Genomic DNA, 21060 nt, shown 5'->3' with positions numbered 1-21060 from the left:
CGTCGAAAGTTGAGCTCTATCCGGGTAAATTCCATCCAGAGAGCTGGCGTTCGACGGAGAGCACCAAGAAGTAGCGACAGAGGTCCACCAGGTCCAAGTATTCATTCGGTTGCTACAGCGCAAACTGGGACGCAACTCTAGCTAGAGTTTGATGATCAGTAAGAGACACCAAAAGATCCACCAAGTCGTCGCTGAAATTGCCAAGAGCTCCTACGTGAGCAAGCAGCAGCCAGAGAATTTCCGCCAAATCCCAACGATGAATCACGCAGAGTGGCGCACTATCCAAGCAGCTTGTCACCAGTTGACCGTAACGAATAGTTGAAGTTCCTTGGTGGTCCGTGGTATGAGCCGTGAAGATCGCTGTGAGATGTTGCTCAGCTGGAGATCGCGAATAAATTGCGAATTTCGCCGTTTGGGGTCGCGATTATATAAAATTTGAAGTGGAGGCTTACTGGGCGCTCATTGGTTGTTAGCTGAAAAACGGGAAGCCACAATTTTTTAATTGGGTCAGAGCTAAAAAGTGAGGGCAAAATGTATCACAAAAAGTTGATAAAAACGCTGTGTCAAGCGCCACTGAGCATTTTTTGGGGCAATTTGCAACAATTTGGAGATTATCCGTGACTCAGGACACATTAATTAATTCCACTTCAACATGACTGGCCGTGTCAACGAATACATAAGGTTAGACAAAGGATCAGCGAATCGTTATCGTCAAATATACCGTAGCAACATCCAAGGTGTCACCAAGCCAGTCATACGTCGTTTGGCTCGTCGTGGAGGTCTTGAACATATACTTTGCCTCATCTACAAAGAAACTCGTAGAGTTCTTAAAGTGATTCTTCAAAATGTTATTCGTGATGTCATCATTTACACAAAAGACGCTGAACGAAAGACAGTCACTGCTATGGACGTCGTCTATGCCTTAAAACGTCAAGGACACAATCTATGTGCTCTTGGAGGATAAACATCATGTATCTGCCGATGAAAAAAAATCGGTCCTTTTCAGGGCCATTGAATAACATAACGAATGAAAAACCATTTCTATTTTTACATTTTAAAAATATCATTCATTGACAATTTATTTAAACAAATATATAATTTTAGTTGTGTGTCAAAAAAATTTCATCAAAAAAAAAATCAGAAAGCAGTGAAGCAAACTGAACATGATAATGGACTCATTGCACTTATTGGCATAAAATAAATTTAAAATCTCATTTAAAAATTAAATAAAAAAAATAATCAAAATAAACAATTATTTTTTTTTTTTTTATAATTTTAATAATAATTTCAATAATATATAGTAATAAACACTCATTGACTAAAAACAGTGATCGAACCATGCGCTATATAGGAGATGTAATCGCGCTCTCGTATATGCGGATATACCGGGCGTCACATATATCTTATATAATGAACTAGTATATATGTATATGAATATGTGCTGTCGATGAAAAAAATCGAAATATATGAATTATTTTATAAAAACGTAGCCAATAAAACGACTATAAAATATTTAACTACACAGCATGCGATAAGAAAGACACATGACTGACCATAGTCAAGGAGGCACAGGGGTTGCCAAGCGTCATCATACAATATTGCCTGACATCATCCAAGGATTTACTGAGTCATCTGTTTAACGTCTTGCTCGTCGTTATATGTTGTCGAACGTTTGTCTGGCCATATAAATCCACCAAGAAACTCGCGAAGCTCTATAAGTTTTTATAAAAATGCTGATGCTGTTATCTATACCGAACATGCTAAAATTTATAAATCATTTAAAACTAACTCAATAGTAAATTTATTTATGTTGATTAATTTAAATTAATTACTTTTAATTTATTCACAATAATTCCTAATAATGTGATTTTGTCATTTTATGCAACAAGAGCAATCTACAACTACCAGCCGGCATACTTTTAATTTTATTTTAAGAATTTGGATCATCTCTAATATATAAAATTGTTGATATAAAATTGTTATCATAGTTTGACTTATTTGTTGGTATGCTTTTTAAGCGCATGACTCAAATAAGTCAATTTTGTTGATATGGATTAATTATATAGTCAATTTTAAATAATAACTAATATAGATATATTAAAGTTCCATTTCCAAGAAATCATTGCTCAAGTCAAAGACTATGCAACGAAAAAATAGTATTTTGAATAAATATTGAATAATAAATTATATGTATAGAAACAGGCCAATAACTTTTTTACGTGTAATCATTATTGTTCATCAAATTAATCAATTTTTGGCTGGTTCTTCGTCGGTTGCAATTTTGAATGAACCTATAATGCATCATTGCCCGTGCAAGTAATAATTTTCAACATAAAATATCATAAATTTGTAATATATATTTAAAAGCAATAACTAAAATTTTTTTGCTAAAAATTATATTAATAAATTAATAAATATTATTCATATACATCAGCTATTGTTTATTATGTAAGATGTGCGTATGTGTGCGTATGTGTGGCGGCCAGTATCCGTACGAACCGCGAAGCGCGAACCATGAAGGGGTAAATACATCTCCAAGTGTATGCTTCATTTACTGTGTTATTCAACTATTGTTTATTACTACATTGTATTATTTAAATTATTATTGATATTGAAAAAAAAAAATTATTATTTCTTTTAATTATTATTATATTTATCTTTATTTTTAATCAGTATTTGAGTTTATTTTATCATTGGAATTAACAAAATAATCAACCCAAAGTTATACATCATCATTTACGAGCTATGATTTTTTCTACAAATTATTGTTTATTTAACAAATAAATATGTACAAAAATTTTTTTCATATCATTAAATAAAAGATCCTTTTTTTTTCTATCAAATGATAATAAAATAATGTTTTTCTTTATATACTTTGAAATAATTATATGATTTTACAGAAAAACTTAAAGTTGCAATATTTATTTACGTAATTAATAATAAATTTTATTTAAGATTTAACTACTATCAAATATTTCACTTTGTAATCAATTTTTTTTTATTCGATATAATTTGCCGTTTCGAATTTTTATGTAGTTTTATTATGACCATTTTATTACTTTTTAAAATATAATTATGAAAAAGATATAAATTAAATTAAAAAAAAAAAAAAATATTAAAATTAAGTTAATAAAAATCCATAATATGATTACAAAGAATATGGATCTCATTGTTATGAAAAAACAATTATAATCAGTATTTAATTAAAAAAAAAAAAAAGCTACGAAAAATGTGTGACTATTATATGCCTAAGGATATTCAACTTGCTCGCCGTATTCGAGAAGAACGTGCCTAAAAATATCTTGATCTAAACGACAGCAACAATCGGCCTTTTTCAGGGCCATCAAATTTTCACATGGTTATAATTTGCCAATCAGTTTTGTCAAATGCATACAAGTTTTTATTTTAATTGACAATTTGCATTGCCAAGTATGAATATCATATCATTGCGCTCGTCAAGAAGCGCAGTTGTATCGTTCATGAATTATATTTTACTTTCAGTTTCAATGCGAGTTGACTTAATTTAATTAATAATAGTAAATCAATTGAATTATTTATTACATAAATAATGTAGTAATTTATGAAATATTCAACTGTAAATTCGTCTACTTAATTAATGAAGAAAATAAGCTATCTTTGTCGATAAAAAACAAAAAGACAACACTGCTGATCAAGATATTTATGTTTCACGTAAACAACGATGAGAAGGCATTTGAGAAATATATATAAGAAAAATTCATGCGTTAAATTAAATTGGCTGGCCCTGAAAAGGGCCGATTTGTTTGTATTGAGATGATGCGTTGACAATTTACTTTGTGCTGGTGTACTTGGTGACTGCTTTGGTACCTTCACTGATAGCATGCTTGGCAAGTTCACCAGGAAGAAGAAGACGAACAGCTGTTTGAATTTCCCGTGAGGTGATGGTTGATCTCTTACTGTAATGAGCCAAACGGGTTGCTTCAGCAGCTATACGCTCAAAGATGTCATTGACGAAGCTGTTCATGATGCTCATGGCTTTAGATGAAACACCAGTATCTGGATGAACCTGCTTCAAGACTTTGTAGATGTAGATAGCGTAACTTTGCTTCCTCTTCTTCTTTCTCTTGATTTTGGCAGTCTTGATGATGTTCTTCTGGGCTTTGTCAGCTTTCTTCGCTGATTTACCGCTCGCTTTAGGAGGCATGTTGATTGAATATGACGTCCAACGGTGAAATGTGATCCGGACCCCCTGGGGTCACGTTTTTATAAACTTTGTGTATGAGCAGTGTACCAATAGCGTGAAAGAATAAGAATTGAACACCAATAGCATTAGAGTACATTCGCGAAGTCACGAGGTCGCGCACCAATTGCGTTGCGTTTTTTTTGCTACCGATTGAAGTAAAAAGCGCTCATTGGCCGATCGCCGAAAAGTGAGGGTAAATGAAAACCCTTCTCCTTCTTGGGTCTATAAGAACGTGATTTTTGACGCCACAGGGGTCATTCATTATTGTTATCCTGTGGCGTCAACATCAACTCTTCATCTCTACTGGACCTTGGACTTCTCGGCTTGCTTGGACTGCACAGAGATTGCCAATTATTGCCGTTCAACTCTACTGGGACCTTCTTCTGGACTGCCACTCATTCCGGCTGGAGTTGCGCAATAGCATGCCCTGCAACAGGAATTTCGACCTGGTGAACTTCTTGGCTGCTGCTTGCTCTATGTCAAACGTCGCGGGCGTGCTTCGGCAATTTGCCCTTGCTGGATGGCGCTTACCCAGATCGAGCTGAGCCGCTTGAGCCACGCATTGAAGTCTCGAAAGCTGATACCGTGTCCTACTTCGATATGTTCCTGTACCCGTCCGTCTCCTCGGCTGTCTTGGGGGTGAGTCCTTTGTGATTTTTCTTACCCGCGGTTAAAAAAAAAATTAAATATTCGAGGTCAAGTTATTATTTAGGCAGAAAGTTGAACACTCATTTAAGCAGTAATTATAAATTTTTTTAAATCAGTCAATTAAATTTTTCTAAATATAGATGACTAGAAATTTATTGGAAAAATGACATTACAAATGACAAATGTTTTGGCATCCTCTATTAAACAAGGAAAAGTATTGAATAAAAGACATTTTAATAGTGAGCACAAACACCAGTGCATTTATAATGCAATATAGCAACAGGTAAATAATAATATTATTTTAGCTTTTTTTTGTCAGTATTAAAATATAAAATTTAAAAAAATTAACAGTGAAAAAACGAATTTAATGTTATAACTTTTCTTGTCATTATAAATCAAATTGCATATTAAAAATAGAGTACTAATTTATAGAAATATTGAATTGAATAATAGCAAAAAAAAAAAGTAAAATATTAATTATTATTTAATTTTTATAGATACCAAAGAAGAATGCGCAGGAATTATGTGGATTAATATCCTTATAATTGACAATTTACAATGATGTTTTTATTGTCACAATTCAAATTTCAAAATGACCACAGGTAAATTTTAATTATTGATTATTAGTTTATTTTTTTCAAATAATAATTAAAAAAGCATGAAACAACTATAAAAAATTATATATTGAAAATAATTAACAGTGAAAAAACAAATTTTAACGTTATCTTTTGTTGTCAATACATTTTCCAGTAAATAAATGATTACAATAGGCTATTAATTTATAAAAATAATAAATTAAATAATAGCAATAAAAATTCAATTTAATTAATTCATATTAATTATTATTTTAATGTTTACAGATGATGAAAAAGATGACAAAGAATTATTTAGAAAAATGACATTACAAGTGATTCAAGTCCTGGTATTTTTGATTAAACAATAAAAAGGTATTGAATACTTTTATTTATTATAATTAAATTTTTTATTTATTCAATTTGTTGCTAATATATTTTTGTTTTAAAAATTACAGATATTCCTCGATAACTGAAAGTTGATTGAAAGTCTCTTGTCATCATCAGAAGAACATCAAGATCCAAGATAATTCGTTCTATACAACATCCAGGGTTCAAATTAAATGAATAAAAAATTGGTAAAGTTGTAGCAGTACACCTGAGCTTACCTGAAGTTTGTTAGACTCAGACTGCCACTTATGTTGGATGAAGAGAGAAATAGCTTATTTCAGTGAGGTATATGTTGTTGATTTCGTTCAGCAATCGGGTAGATAGTGGCCTTCTATCCATTGTATAACTGTGGGCTTTTCAAATTACATCGTGCACCAAAACTATCGTTCATTATACAATGTACATCAATCATATTATAAATATTAAAATATAAAATTATCCTTGCTTTAGGCTTCAGCTTGAAGCTCAAACCTTATTGAGATATATCAAACAATGAAATATACTTATACTTTTTTAATTACTATTTAACCATTTTTTATGACTAAAAAAAAAAAAATGTGACAGAATAACTATGGTGAATGTGAAGTGTTAATTTCAAAGTGCAAAAAAAAAGATTGTTAATTAAAGTGACTATATTCGAATGTGTAAAACTGAATAGTGTTGTGTACAAGTGTTCATGTTGAGTTTCATCTGTCTGCTAATTATCATCATACGAGAATAATCATGGATATAAGCGTTGGTACATCTGGATGCTGCCTCCTAGATCTTCTACATGGACATTGGTATACCTGAATGCTGCCTTTTAGAATTACTACATAGGCGTTGGTGTATCACAAAACTTCTAAATAAGGTAAGAGGCCCTCTGGTCACTTTTTTAACCAATCCCTAAGGGTAAAGTGCGTCAACAAGCTTGTAACTTTAAAGAATTTATGATGACAATATTCTTTAAAGCTACTTGTTAATCCCTAATACTTATATTTTATATATATTTTTGTGACTTGTATAGCTCACCTTGATCACCTTTTTCTTTTTTTTTAAATTATTAAATTGAATAACCAGGATAAATGGTGGTAGTTGATTGATCAAGGTGTGCACATCAACCTGTCTATCTCAAACAGAGTAGACGGGGGTGAATAGGATGTGTTTCAGGTATTTGCAAAAATGGATTTTGAATATATATGGGACATGGGGTTTATTTTTTCTAGAAAAAATTAGGATGTTTATTTTATCTCTTTTCAGGTTTATTATATAGTTGTATAGATATTTTTATTATATTTAGATTTAAGTATCTTCTTGTTGAACGCACTTTACCACAATAATTTACATATTTGTAAATTAATTTTTAAAACTATTTTTTTTTAAATTAAATTTAGTATGCCTGCAGCTTCGAGCGCAAGTAAATAAATAATTACTTTCTTTTTATTTAACTTGTTTATCAAGTTTTTGAAAATTTTTTATTTACTCTGTGTATTTTTTATACATGAGTCAAATTTTTTTCTATTTATTTGCATTTAAAAATTTAGTGCGTGTGTAATAATTATTACTAATAAGTTATTAGTAATAACATTACAGTGTTATTTTTTTTCGTAAGTATAAATATTATTCTTTATTAAATAATATATTCGTTAAATTTTTAAATTTCAAATATTACCTGTAATATATTTTTTGTTTTATCAATTTTTTATTTTTTACCCTAATTTATTTACTTTATGAAATACCCATGTTACCACTTCTTTTACGACTCATATCATGTACATATCGTGTACATAATAATTTTTTAACATTTACGTTTTATTTACGATTCAAATATTGCCGCACAAATATGAAAATGCGCCATTTTGACTCTCGGAGAGACACACACACACAGTGTGTGAGTGTGTGAGTGCTACTGAACCTCGCCATGTTTTTATAATAAAAATAAATGTAAACACTAAACAACATGTATTTTGTTGCAAACATTCAGCTGTTTTATGTGTTTTGTTTTTAGTTATCGTGATTAATAATATATATTAATAATAAATTAAGAGTCCCTGTGAAAAAACAATTTTAAAAATAATATCAGGAATAAACAATTGTAAGTAATAATATCAATATGTTTGTTTTTTTTTTGTTTTGTTTAAATAACAAAGCTTGATAAAACAATAAAAAAACAAATTTAGCTATTAAAATTAGCTAGACATAAATATAAAAAAATGACAATAATAATTAAAAGATAAATTGTATACTATTGGCTATTGTTTAAATATTTTTTTTTTTTTTTTTTTAGCAATTATTGGGGAATTATTAAAATAACAATAAAAATGAATAATAATAAATATCCTGGTTGTATTGAAGCAATAAGGCAAGCACGTGCAAGAAAAAATTCATTTATTGATTCGTCATTTGAGTTATTATTGTCAAATCTATCTGAATCAAGTATAAAGCAACATGATAAACATCTAAGTGACTGGTGGAATTATTGTGATAGTAAAAATATAGATCCATTAAAAACAGACATATCAATTATACTTGATTATTTTGGTAAAAAATTATATGTCGATGGTGTAGAACCTGATGATTTGAAGCAAATTTGTCCATCACTTTTTTTAATTGCAACTGATGAATTATTAGAAAGAGTCTATTTAACAAGTTTTTTATATGGTACATTTGATAAAAAATTAATTATTGATGAAGATTCAATTAATAAACAAAATAATACTGCTGGACAAGAAAATTCGAAATTATCATTGATTGATAAAGGAAAAAAACAATATTTATCAAAAGTATCTATATTAAAGAAAAATAATTATTCAAAGGAAACTACAATTAATAATAAATTACCTGTATTAATGAAAAATAATAGTATTATAAAATCTGGTAATTCACAAATAGCTGTTAATCAACAAATGAAAATATTAGTTTTAATATCAGATAATGAATTTAAAGTAATACCATTTGATTTAACTAAAAATCAAAAGTGTAATATTCATGATGTACTTGGACGAGCTGGTATACCAGTAAATAATAAAACAAAAATATTATTTTTAACTAATTCGAAATTAAATTATAATTTTATTGTTGATTGTTGTGCCAGTACAAATGAAAATAATTCAATTAAAACAAAAAATGCAATTTCTAAACCATCAAGAAATTCAATTGAAACGAGTAATGTAATTGTTAATCCATCAAATAATTTGTTTGAAACAAATGCTCCATCTACACTAGCCAGTAAATCAATTTTTAATCAATCAAATAATCCAACTGGAACAAAAAATCCATCTATAGTAGACAATAATTTAACTACAACATATGATACAATTTCTTATCCATCAAATAATTCAACTGGAGCAGATAATCCATCGACCATAGCCAACAACACAATTGAAACAAATGATACAATTTTAAATCCATCAAATAATTCAACTGGAGCAAATAATCCATCGACCATAGCCAACAACACAATTGAAACAAATGATACAATTTTAAATCCATCAAATGATTCAACTGGAGAAAATAATTCAACGACCATAGCCAACAGCTTAACTGAAACAAATAATACAATTTTTAATCAATCAAATAATTCAACTGGAGATAATGATACAATTTTAAATCCATCAAATGATTCAACTGGAACAAATCCATTTATAGTAGATGATAAATCAACTGTAGCACATGATGCAATTATTAATCCATCAAATAGTTCAACAGAAACAAAAAACCCATCTACAGTTGACAATAATTCAGCTGTAATAAATAACACAATTACTGATCCACCAACATCATCAACAAATAATTCGGAAATTTATAAATTACCATTAAAACTAATTGTTAATCAACAAAAGTCAATAATTAAACAACAAGTTAAAATATTAATTATTATTCCAAATTGTAAACAAAAAATAATAACATTTAATTTGCCACGTAAAAAATATTATGTTAATGATTTACTATTACAAGGTGGTGTAACAATAGATGATGAGACAGAAGTATCACTAGTTAATCATCCACCATTAATTAATTTAAATTATATTGTTGAGTGTGATAGTACCAATTTAATGATTGAATCAGTTGAGGTTAATGGCTTGGTTAATAAATCATCAAATGAATTATTAATTGATTCAACAGTTTTTGAATATCCATGCAAAATAATTACTGATTTAAAAACAACACTTATTGAACCAAAAATTAAACTATTAATTATCATGCCAAATGATCAAAAAAAATTAATAATATTTGATATACCAACTAAAAAAACTTGTATTAACGATTTATTGATAAAAGCTGGTATTCAATTGAATAATAATACAAAGGTATCAATTATTGAAGATTATCCTGGATTAAATGTTTATTATATTGTTAGATATAAATCTAATAATATAGTTGATTCAAAAGAATCAATTGTTAAATTGAAAAATCCAGTTGGCGAGGTAACAGATTCAATGGTTGATTCAAAAGATTCAATTGTTAAATTAAAAGATCCAATTGTTGACTCAAAAGATTCAATTGTTAAATTAATAAATCCAATTGTTGAGCCACAAGATCCAATTGTTGAACGACCACTTGAAAAAAATACAACTGACACAAGCAATCATACTCAGGATAATAACAACACGACAAATGCATCAGTACTATATCACTCGTCAGATCAACAACCGACAGTACAACATACAGATCCAAATGTTGAGCCAATAAATTCAATTGCTGAACCACAAGATCCAATTGTTGAACCACAAGAACCAATTGTTGAACCACCACTTGAAGAAAATGTAACTGACACGAGCAATCATACTCAGGATAATAACATCACGACCAATGCATCAGTACTATATCAGTCTTCAGATCAACAACATACAGTACAACATACAGATCCAAATGTTGAGCCAACAGATTCATTTGTTGAACCACAAGATCAAATTTTTGAACCACCACTTGAAGAAAATACAACTGACACGAGCAATCATACTCAGGATAATAACATCACGACAAATGCATCAGTGCCATATCAGTCTTCTTCAAATCAACAACATACAGAGCTAATTGATCAAATTCATAATAATAATAATTTAAATATTGATAATCAAATAATAATTGATACAAATGAATATAATCTCAAACGTAAATCTACAGAAGAATTAATTTTAAATCAAACAAAAAAACAAAAATCTTTAAATTCAACTAAGCCACATTATAGTAATCTAGTAGGAGATGAATCTAGTAGTGAAGTACAATTGATTAGTGTACATGTTGGATTTTTAATTGAGCTTGAGTGTTTTACAATAAAAACTGGATTATATGAGTGTGTGCCAAATCATCCAGTTACTATTGATTTAAATGGTTTAAGTCTTAAATTACCAAGACAAGATCATAAACAAGTGTTTGTTGATATAAATATTAATTACTATGAAATACATGAAGTTGAAATACATACTAGGCCAAAAATGCCAGTGTTATTTATTTATACCAATACAACAGCAGCTTTACGAATTAAAAATGCATTACATATACAAGATAAAAATTTGCCTATTGATAGCCAATCAAATATTTGCAGAATGCATAAAAGAATAACTTTATTACTTAAAAATATCAATGATAAACTCATAAAAAAATTGGAAAAATTATTTTCACCAATATGTCCATATAAAGTTATTAGTAAAAAACAAGCACTTATTAATTTACAATAGTTATTTAATTATTATAATTGTGATAATGATGTTTAAATTTATTATTTTTTTACTTAAATATTAATAAAGTCATAGTAATATTTAAAACTTAATGTATGTTAATGATAACAGTCAATATTTTTTTATCAAATACATTGACATAGTTTTGTAATTTAATAAATAATAAATAAATAGATGTAAAGTTTGACTTCTTATCTGTAAGACGTCTTTTTTAATTGTGCTTGTTGATCATTACAATAATTTAAATTTGCAAAATAATACAACTGCTTTTTGCATGATAATAAAAATCTACAATATTGTCTATTAATTTTTCTGTTGTTAAGTTCTACCTTGTTGATTAATTACAAGTTAAATAAAAAATTTTTATAATAAAATATATAAAAAAAAAATGTAAGGAAGCCCCTGATGTACTTCCATCAAATTCATTGACATTTTTATAGTTATGCAACGATAAATGAGAACGTATAAACGTCAGCAAAATATGATAATAATATATGAAGAAAAAAAAAAAAAAAAAATTACTGATTTGAGTCAGTTAGAAGTAAGATTATAGTTCATTGCAACTGCATTATTTTAGCAAGCTGCTGCTGTGAATAAACTCAAGCTAAAATAAGGTTAGCCTTTAGTTTTATAAGAGTTTTTTAATTAAATTATTATTTTAAGCTTATTATGTGTTGTTTTAAAATTATTTTAATTTATTTCAGCTTCTAAATGTTGACCTATTTGGATATTCACTTGACGTATACTCTGCCAGTTGTTGTTATTTTGGCATTAATAACATGTCGATCAATAGATAAATTGGAACTATTGAAAATAATACTTATTAGTATTATTGCTGTTATATATACAACACCATGGGATACATATGTTATTTATAATGGAGCATGGACATATCCACCTGATAGAGTGTTGGCTCTTATTGGCTGGGTTCCAATTGAAGAATATATGTTTTTTGTTATACAGTGTATCATGACCATACTCTGGTCATTATTGTGTACAAGATTAACAACACCTGGTTTTAATTTTAATTACAGTAAAAAAAGTTATCAGCTAATTAGATGGATACCAATATTATTGATGGGCATCATCACAATCATTGGATACAAACTTGCTGTACCAGGTCAACATACATTTTATCTTGGATGTATATTATGGTGGTCATGTCCAGTACTTGCTTTTATGTGGTATGGTGCTGGTAATTTTTTTGTTAAAAAAATTTCATCATCATTAATTGGTATTATTGTTCCAACTTTGTATTTATGGCGTGTTGATCAAATTGGATTGAAAGATAATATTTGGCATATTACCGAAGCAACAAGTTTAAATATATTTGTCATTGATGCACTACCCATTGAAGAGGCATTATTTTTTTTTGTAACAAATACAATAATTGTCTTGGCGTCAACGTGTTGTGATAAAGCTCGTGATATGATGATTGTATATGAAAAACAATTTCCACATAAGTTTAGTATTAGCTGGAACTTTATTCGACAAATGTTAATAGCATTTGCAACATCAGAGTATATTATGTCTTCGGTTACAACAAAAAATTTAGTAAAAAAAAATGATTAATTATTAGCTTGACTTTTGATAAAAATAAAATTCAATTATTAAACAAAGGTTTATAATTTCATATATATTTTTATACATATACAATTAAATAATGAATGTAACATTATGAAAATAAAAATATAATTGTTTTTAAATAATAAATAAAAATTGAATTAACAAAATTAAAGCAATACTAAACAACAACATAATTAAATTGTTTCTTTGAATTATAATTTTTTTACTCGGATAAAACCTATCACATAATTGTTTTTCAAGTAATTTTGCACCACATAAAACTAATGGTACACCAGTTCCAGGCTGTGCTGATGCACCAACGAAATATAAATTATCAAATATTTTACATTTTAAACTAGGTCTAAACCATAGCATTTGAAATGGTATATGTGACAATCCAAGTATTGAACCTTTCCACAAATTAAATTCACTTTGCCAAGTTCTAGGATCATTAACAATTTCATGTTCAATGAGACTTCGTAGATTTGTTATTTTTAATCGTTTTTCCATTATTTCAATAACTTGTTGTCTAGCTGTATTGACTACATCATCAAAATTAATATTTGGATTATTTGTTAAATGACCAACTGGTACCAGAATCACAATACTATCTTTGCCTTCTGGAGCTGCTGTTGGATCAAGACGACTTGGGACATTAACATAAAATGATGGCTCATCTGGCAATTTATGATCTTTAAATATTTGATCAAAACTTTCTTTATATTTTTCAGCTACAAATATATTATGCATGTTTAATTGTGGTATTATTTTTTTCATTGACCAGTAGAATGATATTGATGATGATGTCAATTTTTGTTTGCCAAGTTCATCAGCATATGGTGTATTTGGCAATAATTTATTATATGCATAAACAAGATCAGCATTGCAAATGACAATATCACTATTTATTATATTACCATTTTGTAATTTTATTCCTTTGGCAACACCATCGTCATCGATAATTATTTCCTTGACATCACTGTTGTAATTAAACTCGGCTCCATGCTTTTTTGCAATATTTTCAAGACTTTGTAGTACCTTATTAAATCCACCTTTTGGATACCATATTCCCTCAGCCAATTCTGTATATTGTAATAAATTATACGGAGCAAATCCATCATGTGGTGACATTCTGAAAAATAAAAATCAATTATTATTTTAAAAATAATTTAAAACGTTATAATAATTAAATAACTCACCCCAAGTACATGGTTTGAAATGTAAAAGCTTTTCGCAAGTGTTCACTTTTAAAATATTTACAAATTCTATTGTAAACTGTATCCCAAAATTGTACCTCTATAAGATCTAGCAAATGTTTAGGATTAAATAAATTATACCAATGTTGAAAATCTGTTTTCAATGCAAGTTTAATACCCCTTCTATAATGAACATGAGATTCTTTTAAAAATTTTAATAAATTATTGATTGCCAATTCTCCATTTTTTTCATATTTTTCTACACATTTAAATAATTCAGATATATCAGTGGATAATTGAATTTTTTCTCCATCATGAAAATACAAATTATAATTTGTTGTACATTTTAATAATTCTATATGATCATGTATATTTTCATCTAAATCTTGAAATGTTTCTTCAAATATTTTTGGCATTAAATAGAGTGATGGTCCTTGATCAAACCGATGACCATTGTAATTAATCAATGAACATCTTCCACCATTATAAGAATTTTTTTCATAAACTTTAACTTTAAATCCTTTTTTACTGAGTCGTGCAGCTGCTGCTGTACCACCAGCTCCAGCTCCAATGATAATTATTTTAATCACCATTGATGTCTTGATTTAACAAATAAAAGAAAAGAAAAAAAAATTAATAATTTAAATAATTTAAATATCCAAAGTAATTATAAGAAAGTAATTTGTTTAAAAAATAATAACTATAAAATTTAACCGACAACTTAACACACCAATTTTTTTTTTTGTAAGTCTCTTGCTTGTTGTTCTGAGAACTGTATAGTCAGAATGTCGTTCATGCACTTGTTCTACTGTAACAATTTTCTTAATTCAATTAGCATTTTGCAAATAAAATTACGTAATAATCTTACAGTCTTTTCTGTCATTCCATCTTGGTACGAAAGTTATATAAAGTACAGAGAATCAAGAGTCATGGTGATGACTTGACCAAGTAGAAGTAAATATTTTGCAATAAATTATCATTTAACTTATTTATCAGAATTTTTTATTAAGAATAAATGAAAAATTCGTTCTAATTAAATCGACAAATCTACACTATCTACCCCATTAATTATTTTATTTTTTTTTTTTCAACTTTTTTGACCTTATATTTACTTTTGACAAAAACAATTGCCATTCTATCATTTGATGATTTTTTTATGTTATGTCAAACATATATATTTGGAAATATTTATTGTTTAATAAAAAAAGATTTTTTTTTTAATACGCATATAAGTACTGATTGAATAAATGCGCATAATAAAATATTTCATAGAATTATATAATTTAAAGTTATTTTTCAATGGTGAAATAGTTTATTAAATTTATTACGACATGCATCAATGAATACTTATTCGATTATTAAATTATCTACACTTGGAGGAAAAAAACAAGCTGTCGAAAGATAACATGTCAATCATATAAAAATCATAAGATATTAATAAGATTTAGGTGAAAATATTTTTTTTTTTTTTTGTTTTTAATAAAGAAAAAGAACATTTTGAAGATTATTTATTTTTTTTCAATAGATTTATATATTTGTTAATTACTAAATAAGTATCAAAATTTTATTACAATAGATTAATAAAAAAATAAACATTTAGGAATGTCAAATTTTTATTTATATGAATAAATAAGCACAAATAATAAAAATAAATAAGCTAAAAATATAAGTTATAAATTTACTTGATGATTTTATAGCTTTTTTTTTATCGTCATTTGATAAATATTTATTGCATATTTGATTTTCTAATAATTTTGCCCCACATAAAACTAATGGTACACCTGTACCAGGTTGTGCTGATGCACCAACAAAATATAAATTATCAAATATTTTACATTTTAAACTGGGTCTAAACCAGCATATTTGAAATATTGAATGTGACAATCCAAGTATAGATCCTTTCCATAAATTAAATTCACTCTGCCAAGTTCTAGGATCATTAACAATTTCATGTTCAATAAGACTTCGTAGATTTGTTATTTTTAATCGTTTTTCCATTATTTCAATAACTTGTTGTCTAGCTGTGTTGACTACATTATCAAAATTAATATTTGGCTTATTTGTTAAATGACCAACTGGTACAAGAATAACAATACTATCTTTGCCTTCTGGTGCTGCTGTTGGATCAAGACGACTTGGTGCATTAACATAAAATGATGGCTCATCTGGCAATTTATGATCTTTAAATATTTGATCAAAACTTTCTTTATAGTTTTCAGATAAAAATATATTATGCATATTTAATTGTGGTATTATTTTTTTCATTGACCAGTAGAATGATATTGATGATGATGTCAATTTTTGTTTGCCAAGTTTATCAGCATATGGTGTATTTGGCAATAATTTATTATATGCATAAACAAGATCAGCATTACAAATGACAATATCACTATCTATTATACTCCCATTTTGTAATTTTATTCCTTTAGCAACACCATTATCATCGATAAGTATTTCCTTGACATCACTGTTGTAATTAAACTCGGCTCCATGTTTTATTGCAATATTTTCAAGACTTTGTAGTACTTTATTAAATCCACCTTTTGGATACCATATTCCCTCAGCCAATTCTGTATATTGTAATAAATTATAGGGAGCAGCTGCATCATACGGTGACATGCTGAAAAAAAAAAAACAAATTACATAACATTCATTTTCATTTTAATCTGATAGATAAGGATATCAGTAAATTAAAATAATTATATTCTTACCCCAAATACATTGTTTGAAATGTAAATGCTTTTCTCATATAATCACTTTTAAAATATTTAGAAATTCTATTATAAACATTGTCAAAAATATGAAGTTTCATAACAAGAGGTAAATATTTTGGATTAAAAAAATTATACCAATTTTGAAAATCTATTTTTAATGCAACATTAATACCCTTTTTATAATGAATATGTGCCTCTTTTAGAAAATTAAAAAAATTTATTAATGTTGATTCTTTATCTCCTTCGTATTTTTCCAATTCAGTTGATAATTTTGATAAATCAGTTGTCAGTTCAAATACTTTACCATCATGAAAATGTACACTATAATTTGATGGACATTTTAATAATTCAATGTGATTATTAATATCCTCTCCCAAATCTTGAAATGTTTCTTCAAATATTTTTGGCAAAAGATACAATGATGGTCCTTGATCAAATCTATGACCATTGTGATTAATCAATGAACATCTTCCACCATTATAAGAATTTTTTTCATAAACTTCAACATTAAAACCTTTTTTACTAAGTCGTGCAGCTGCTGCTGTTCCTCCAGCTCCAGCTCCAATAATAATAATTTTAATTGCCATTTATTATTTATTTTACAATGAAAATTACGTAATTATATTTCAATAAAGACAATTTTTTTTTTATAAACAACGTCTCTTATATGACCAAGTATATTTTTTATTATCTTTTACTATTTTGCTTTGATCACTGTATGATATTGTAGGTTAATAGTTACAAATAATTATATTCACTTGTCAATGTCAGCTGATTATCACAATCTGATATATCCTCTTTAATTTTTTTTTTTTATACTTTAAAAATGTTGCGGTAGGACCACGATGATGTGTCTCAAAAATCATACGACAAATGATTTTTTATTCTTCATGGAAAGACATATTTATATACTCTCTTTTTTTCTCCCATATTTCTATATTTTTTAACTTATATAAACATATTAACTTATATAACAGAATAAAATGCGAAGTAAACAATTTTTTCTTTGTTATCCGAACAAGAATGTTAGTCGTTCTCGTTGTCGTACATTTTCCTATTATCATTATTATTATTTTAAAACAACCATTTTTTCTAATAATAAAAATAAAAGAATCAATAATGACTATTAGAAAATATTATTCTAATTATTTTTGCTAAATTAAATTGTAAAATTTAAATGCTGTAAAGTAAAACCTCATTTCGTTTATATAACAAAAAAATTTATCCAATCTATTACTTGTTTTTTTTTTTTTTTTTATTAATAAAAACAAAAACAATTAATAATAAAATTTATCTTTTACGTAACTTAAAGTTTAGTCAAAGTTCACTTAATCCAATATTGGAGAAAAAAAAATTATTGAATAAATAAATTATAAATAGATAAGAAAGATAATGACTATGTTTTTATTTTGATTAATTTTATTAGAAGAATTTTTATTTAAAAATTTACGATTAAATACAAAATGATAATCAATTCAATTTGAATACAAATTTTATTATTCATACAATTAAAAATAGATAATATGAGAAATTAGAAAAAAAAAATTATAACAATATCATTGAAAATATAATATCAATAAAAAATATAAAAAAAGTAAATAGAAATAATAAAAATAAAAAAACTTATTAAAAATACAATAAAATTATGTAATGAAAATTTACTTGAATTTTTGTTCAAATATGCATTACATATTTTTTTTTCTAATAATTTTGCACCATAAAGAATAATAGGTACACCAGTTCCAGGTTGAACTGATGCACCAACAAAATACAAATTATTAAATATTTTACATTTTAAACTGGGTCTAAACCACAGTACCTGAAACATAGAATGTGACAATCCAAGTATAGATCCTTTCCATAGATTAAATTCACTTTGCCAAGTTCTAGGATCATTAACAATTTCATGTTCAATGAGACTTCGTAGATTTGTTATTTTTAATCTTTTTTCCATTATTTCAATAACTTGTTGTCTAGCTGTATTTACTATATCATCAAAATTAATATTTGGATTATTTGTTAAATGACCAACTGGTACAAGAACAACAACACTGTCTTTGCCTTCTGGTGCTGCTGTTGGATCAAGACGACTTGGTACATTAACATAAAAAGATGGTTCATCTGGCAGTTTATGATCTTTAAATATTTGATCAAAACTTTCTTTATATTTTTCGGCTACAAATATATTATGCATTATTAATTGTGGTATTATTTTTTTCATTGACCAGTAGAATGATATTGATGATGATGTAAGTTTTTGTTTGCCAAGTTTATCAGCATAGGGTGTTTTTGGCAATAATTTATTATATGCATAAACAAGATCAGCATTGCAAATGACAATGTCACTATTTATTATATTACCATTTTGTAATTTTATTCCTTTGGCAACACCATTATCATCGATAATTATTTCCTTGACATCACTGTTGTAATTAAACTCGGCTCCATGTTTTATTGCAATATTTTCAAGACTTTGTAGTACTTTATTAAATCCACCTTTTGGGTACCATATTCCCTCAGCCATTTCTGTGTATTGTAGTAAACTGTATGGAGCTGGACCATCATATGGTGACATTCTAAAAGATAATAATTTGCGTTAGTTTCATTCAATAATATCATTCAAATAAAATAATTAATAAGTATATTTTTGTTTACCCTAAATACATGGTTTGAAATGTAAATGCTCTCCTCATATAATCACTTTTAAAATATTTACAAACTCTGTTATATACAGTATCATACAAATGAAGTTTAATAAGATCTGGTACATGTCGTGGATGAAAAAAATCATACCAATTTTGAAAATCATTTCTCAGTGCAAGTTTTATACTTCTATGACAATGTACATGTGATTCTTTTAAAAATTTTAAAAAATTAATTAGCGTTAATTCACTATCCCCTTCATATTCATCAAGAGTTGATGATAGTTCAGTTAAGTCAGTAGATAATTTAATGACTTTATCATCATGAAAATATAAATTATAATTTGTTGTACATTTTAATAATTCTATATGATCATGTATATTTTCATTTAAATCACGAAATGTTTCTTCAAATATTTTTGGCATTAAATAGAGTGATGGTCCTTGATCAAATCGATGACCATTGTGATTAATCAATGAACATCTTCCACCATTGTAAGAATTTTTTTCATATACTTTAACATCAAATCCTTTGGCACTTAATCTTGCTGCTGTTGCTGTTCCACCAACTCCAGCTCCAATAATTATAACTTTAATTGCCATTTTTGTAATCAACTATTAAAAATAAATTCATTATAAAATTAGCTCAATATTATTTATCTCTTATAAATAAATTGAAATATATAAAAAGTCATTGTCGTATAACTTACCAATTTTTTGTGTTTATAAAATAAAAATTAACAATTACAAATTTGTTATTTAAAATTAAAATGAAGTTATTTAAATGGCTTTTCAACTTGTTTGTATAACGGTTTAATAAAGAATGACCCTAAAACAACAAAATCAGAATATTTTAAATCATTTTATCAGTAAAACTTTGCTCATAATTATTTACAATACACGCACTTAGTTAAAGTCAATCTTATCAAATGCCTCATAATTCCAGAGACTTCATTTTAAACGAGTAAATATTTAGTTTATTTTTTTCAACTTTAATTTGATTATTCATTGAACCTTGATCTTTTACAACAACCAAATGATTATTTATCAATTAAAATAAACGATAAACTGATGTGTTTTTTTTTCGTTAAATTAATTTTTAATAAAAATAAGTTAATAAATTTGAAAGTAATAAAAATATTACATAATAATTTTTTTTTTTATCAATATTAATGATGAAATATTTGACATGTTATCATAAATGATGAAAATATAAATTTGGTTTATTTTATGTTGGCTTACCTTTAGTTTATATTAACACAAGAAAGTATCAAGTGTTTGCAAGTTATCAATCATTCAGCTCTAAGCAACAAATAAAATTAATTTATACTAGAATTTCTTGAACTAAAAACAATAAATTATTTCAATATTTATCAAATTAATAATATCAGTAGTCTATTTTTGATTTTATTATATATGGATACTCAATTAATTATCATAATTTCAGGTT

The 21060-nt window shown here is 26.9% G+C and overlaps 7 protein-coding genes across 7 annotated transcripts; 3 read left to right on the top strand and 4 right to left on the bottom strand.

The window, feature by feature from the left end:
* The first annotated feature begins 652 nt into the window (after positions 1-652).
* On the top strand, positions 653-964 carry LOC122853739 (histone H4-like). The gene has a single exon (XM_044154156.1). The coding sequence runs from the start codon at positions 653-655 to the stop codon at positions 962-964; it is 312 nt and encodes a 103-aa protein (XP_044010091.1).
* A 2844-nt stretch (positions 965-3808) lies between these two features.
* Positions 3809-4183, bottom strand: LOC122854606 (histone H2B-like). Its single transcript, XM_044155423.1, has one exon. The coding sequence runs from the start codon at positions 4181-4183 to the stop codon at positions 3809-3811; it is 375 nt and encodes a 124-aa protein (XP_044011358.1).
* A 3544-nt stretch (positions 4184-7727) lies between these two features.
* On the top strand, positions 7728-11802 carry LOC122854583 (putative uncharacterized protein DDB_G0282133). Its single transcript, XM_044155387.1, has 2 exons — positions 7728-7906; positions 8099-11802. The coding sequence occupies exon 2, from the start codon at positions 8133-8135 to the stop codon at positions 11490-11492; it is 3360 nt and encodes a 1119-aa protein (XP_044011322.1). The 5' UTR covers positions 7728-7906; positions 8099-8132; the 3' UTR covers positions 11493-11802.
* LOC122854590 (phytoene desaturase-like) lies at positions 11728-15302 on the bottom strand. The gene is made up of 3 exons (XM_044155403.1): positions 14985-15302; positions 14258-14853; positions 11728-14190 (listed from the first exon to the last, which is right to left on the bottom strand). The coding sequence occupies exons 1-3, from the start codon at positions 15048-15050 to the stop codon at positions 13194-13196; spliced, it is 1659 nt and encodes a 552-aa protein (XP_044011338.1). The 5' UTR covers positions 15051-15302; the 3' UTR covers positions 11728-13193.
* On the top strand, positions 12204-13064 carry LOC122854600 (bifunctional lycopene cyclase/phytoene synthase-like). The gene has a single exon (XM_044155416.1). It carries the CDS (start codon positions 12204-12206, stop codon positions 13062-13064), a length of 861 nt encoding a protein of 286 aa, XP_044011351.1.
* A 25-nt stretch (positions 15303-15327) lies between the features above and the next one.
* LOC122854593 (phytoene desaturase-like) lies at positions 15328-18026 on the bottom strand. The gene is made up of 2 exons (XM_044155407.1): positions 16966-18026; positions 15328-16874 (listed from the first exon to the last, which is right to left on the bottom strand). The coding sequence occupies exons 1-2, from the start codon at positions 17553-17555 to the stop codon at positions 15872-15874; spliced, it is 1593 nt and encodes a 530-aa protein (XP_044011342.1). The 5' UTR covers positions 17556-18026; the 3' UTR covers positions 15328-15871.
* A 329-nt stretch (positions 18027-18355) lies between these two features.
* Positions 18356-20548, bottom strand: LOC122854592 (phytoene desaturase-like). The gene is made up of 4 exons (XM_044155405.1): positions 20517-20548; positions 20321-20439; positions 19624-20225; positions 18356-19544 (listed from the first exon to the last, which is right to left on the bottom strand). Exons 3-4 carry the CDS (start codon positions 20211-20213, stop codon positions 18542-18544), a joined length of 1593 nt encoding a protein of 530 aa, XP_044011340.1. The 5' UTR covers positions 20214-20225; positions 20321-20439; positions 20517-20548; the 3' UTR covers positions 18356-18541.
* Positions 20549-21060: the final 512 nt, after the last annotated feature.

The sequence above is a fragment of the Aphidius gifuensis genome, linkage group LG4, assembly GCF_014905175.1.
Source record: "Aphidius gifuensis isolate YNYX2018 linkage group LG4, ASM1490517v1, whole genome shotgun sequence".
NCBI lineage: Eukaryota > Metazoa > Arthropoda > Insecta > Hymenoptera > Braconidae > Aphidius > Aphidius gifuensis.
Note: the sequence above shows the minus strand (reverse complement) of the source record. Positions and strands in the feature narration are given on the sequence as shown.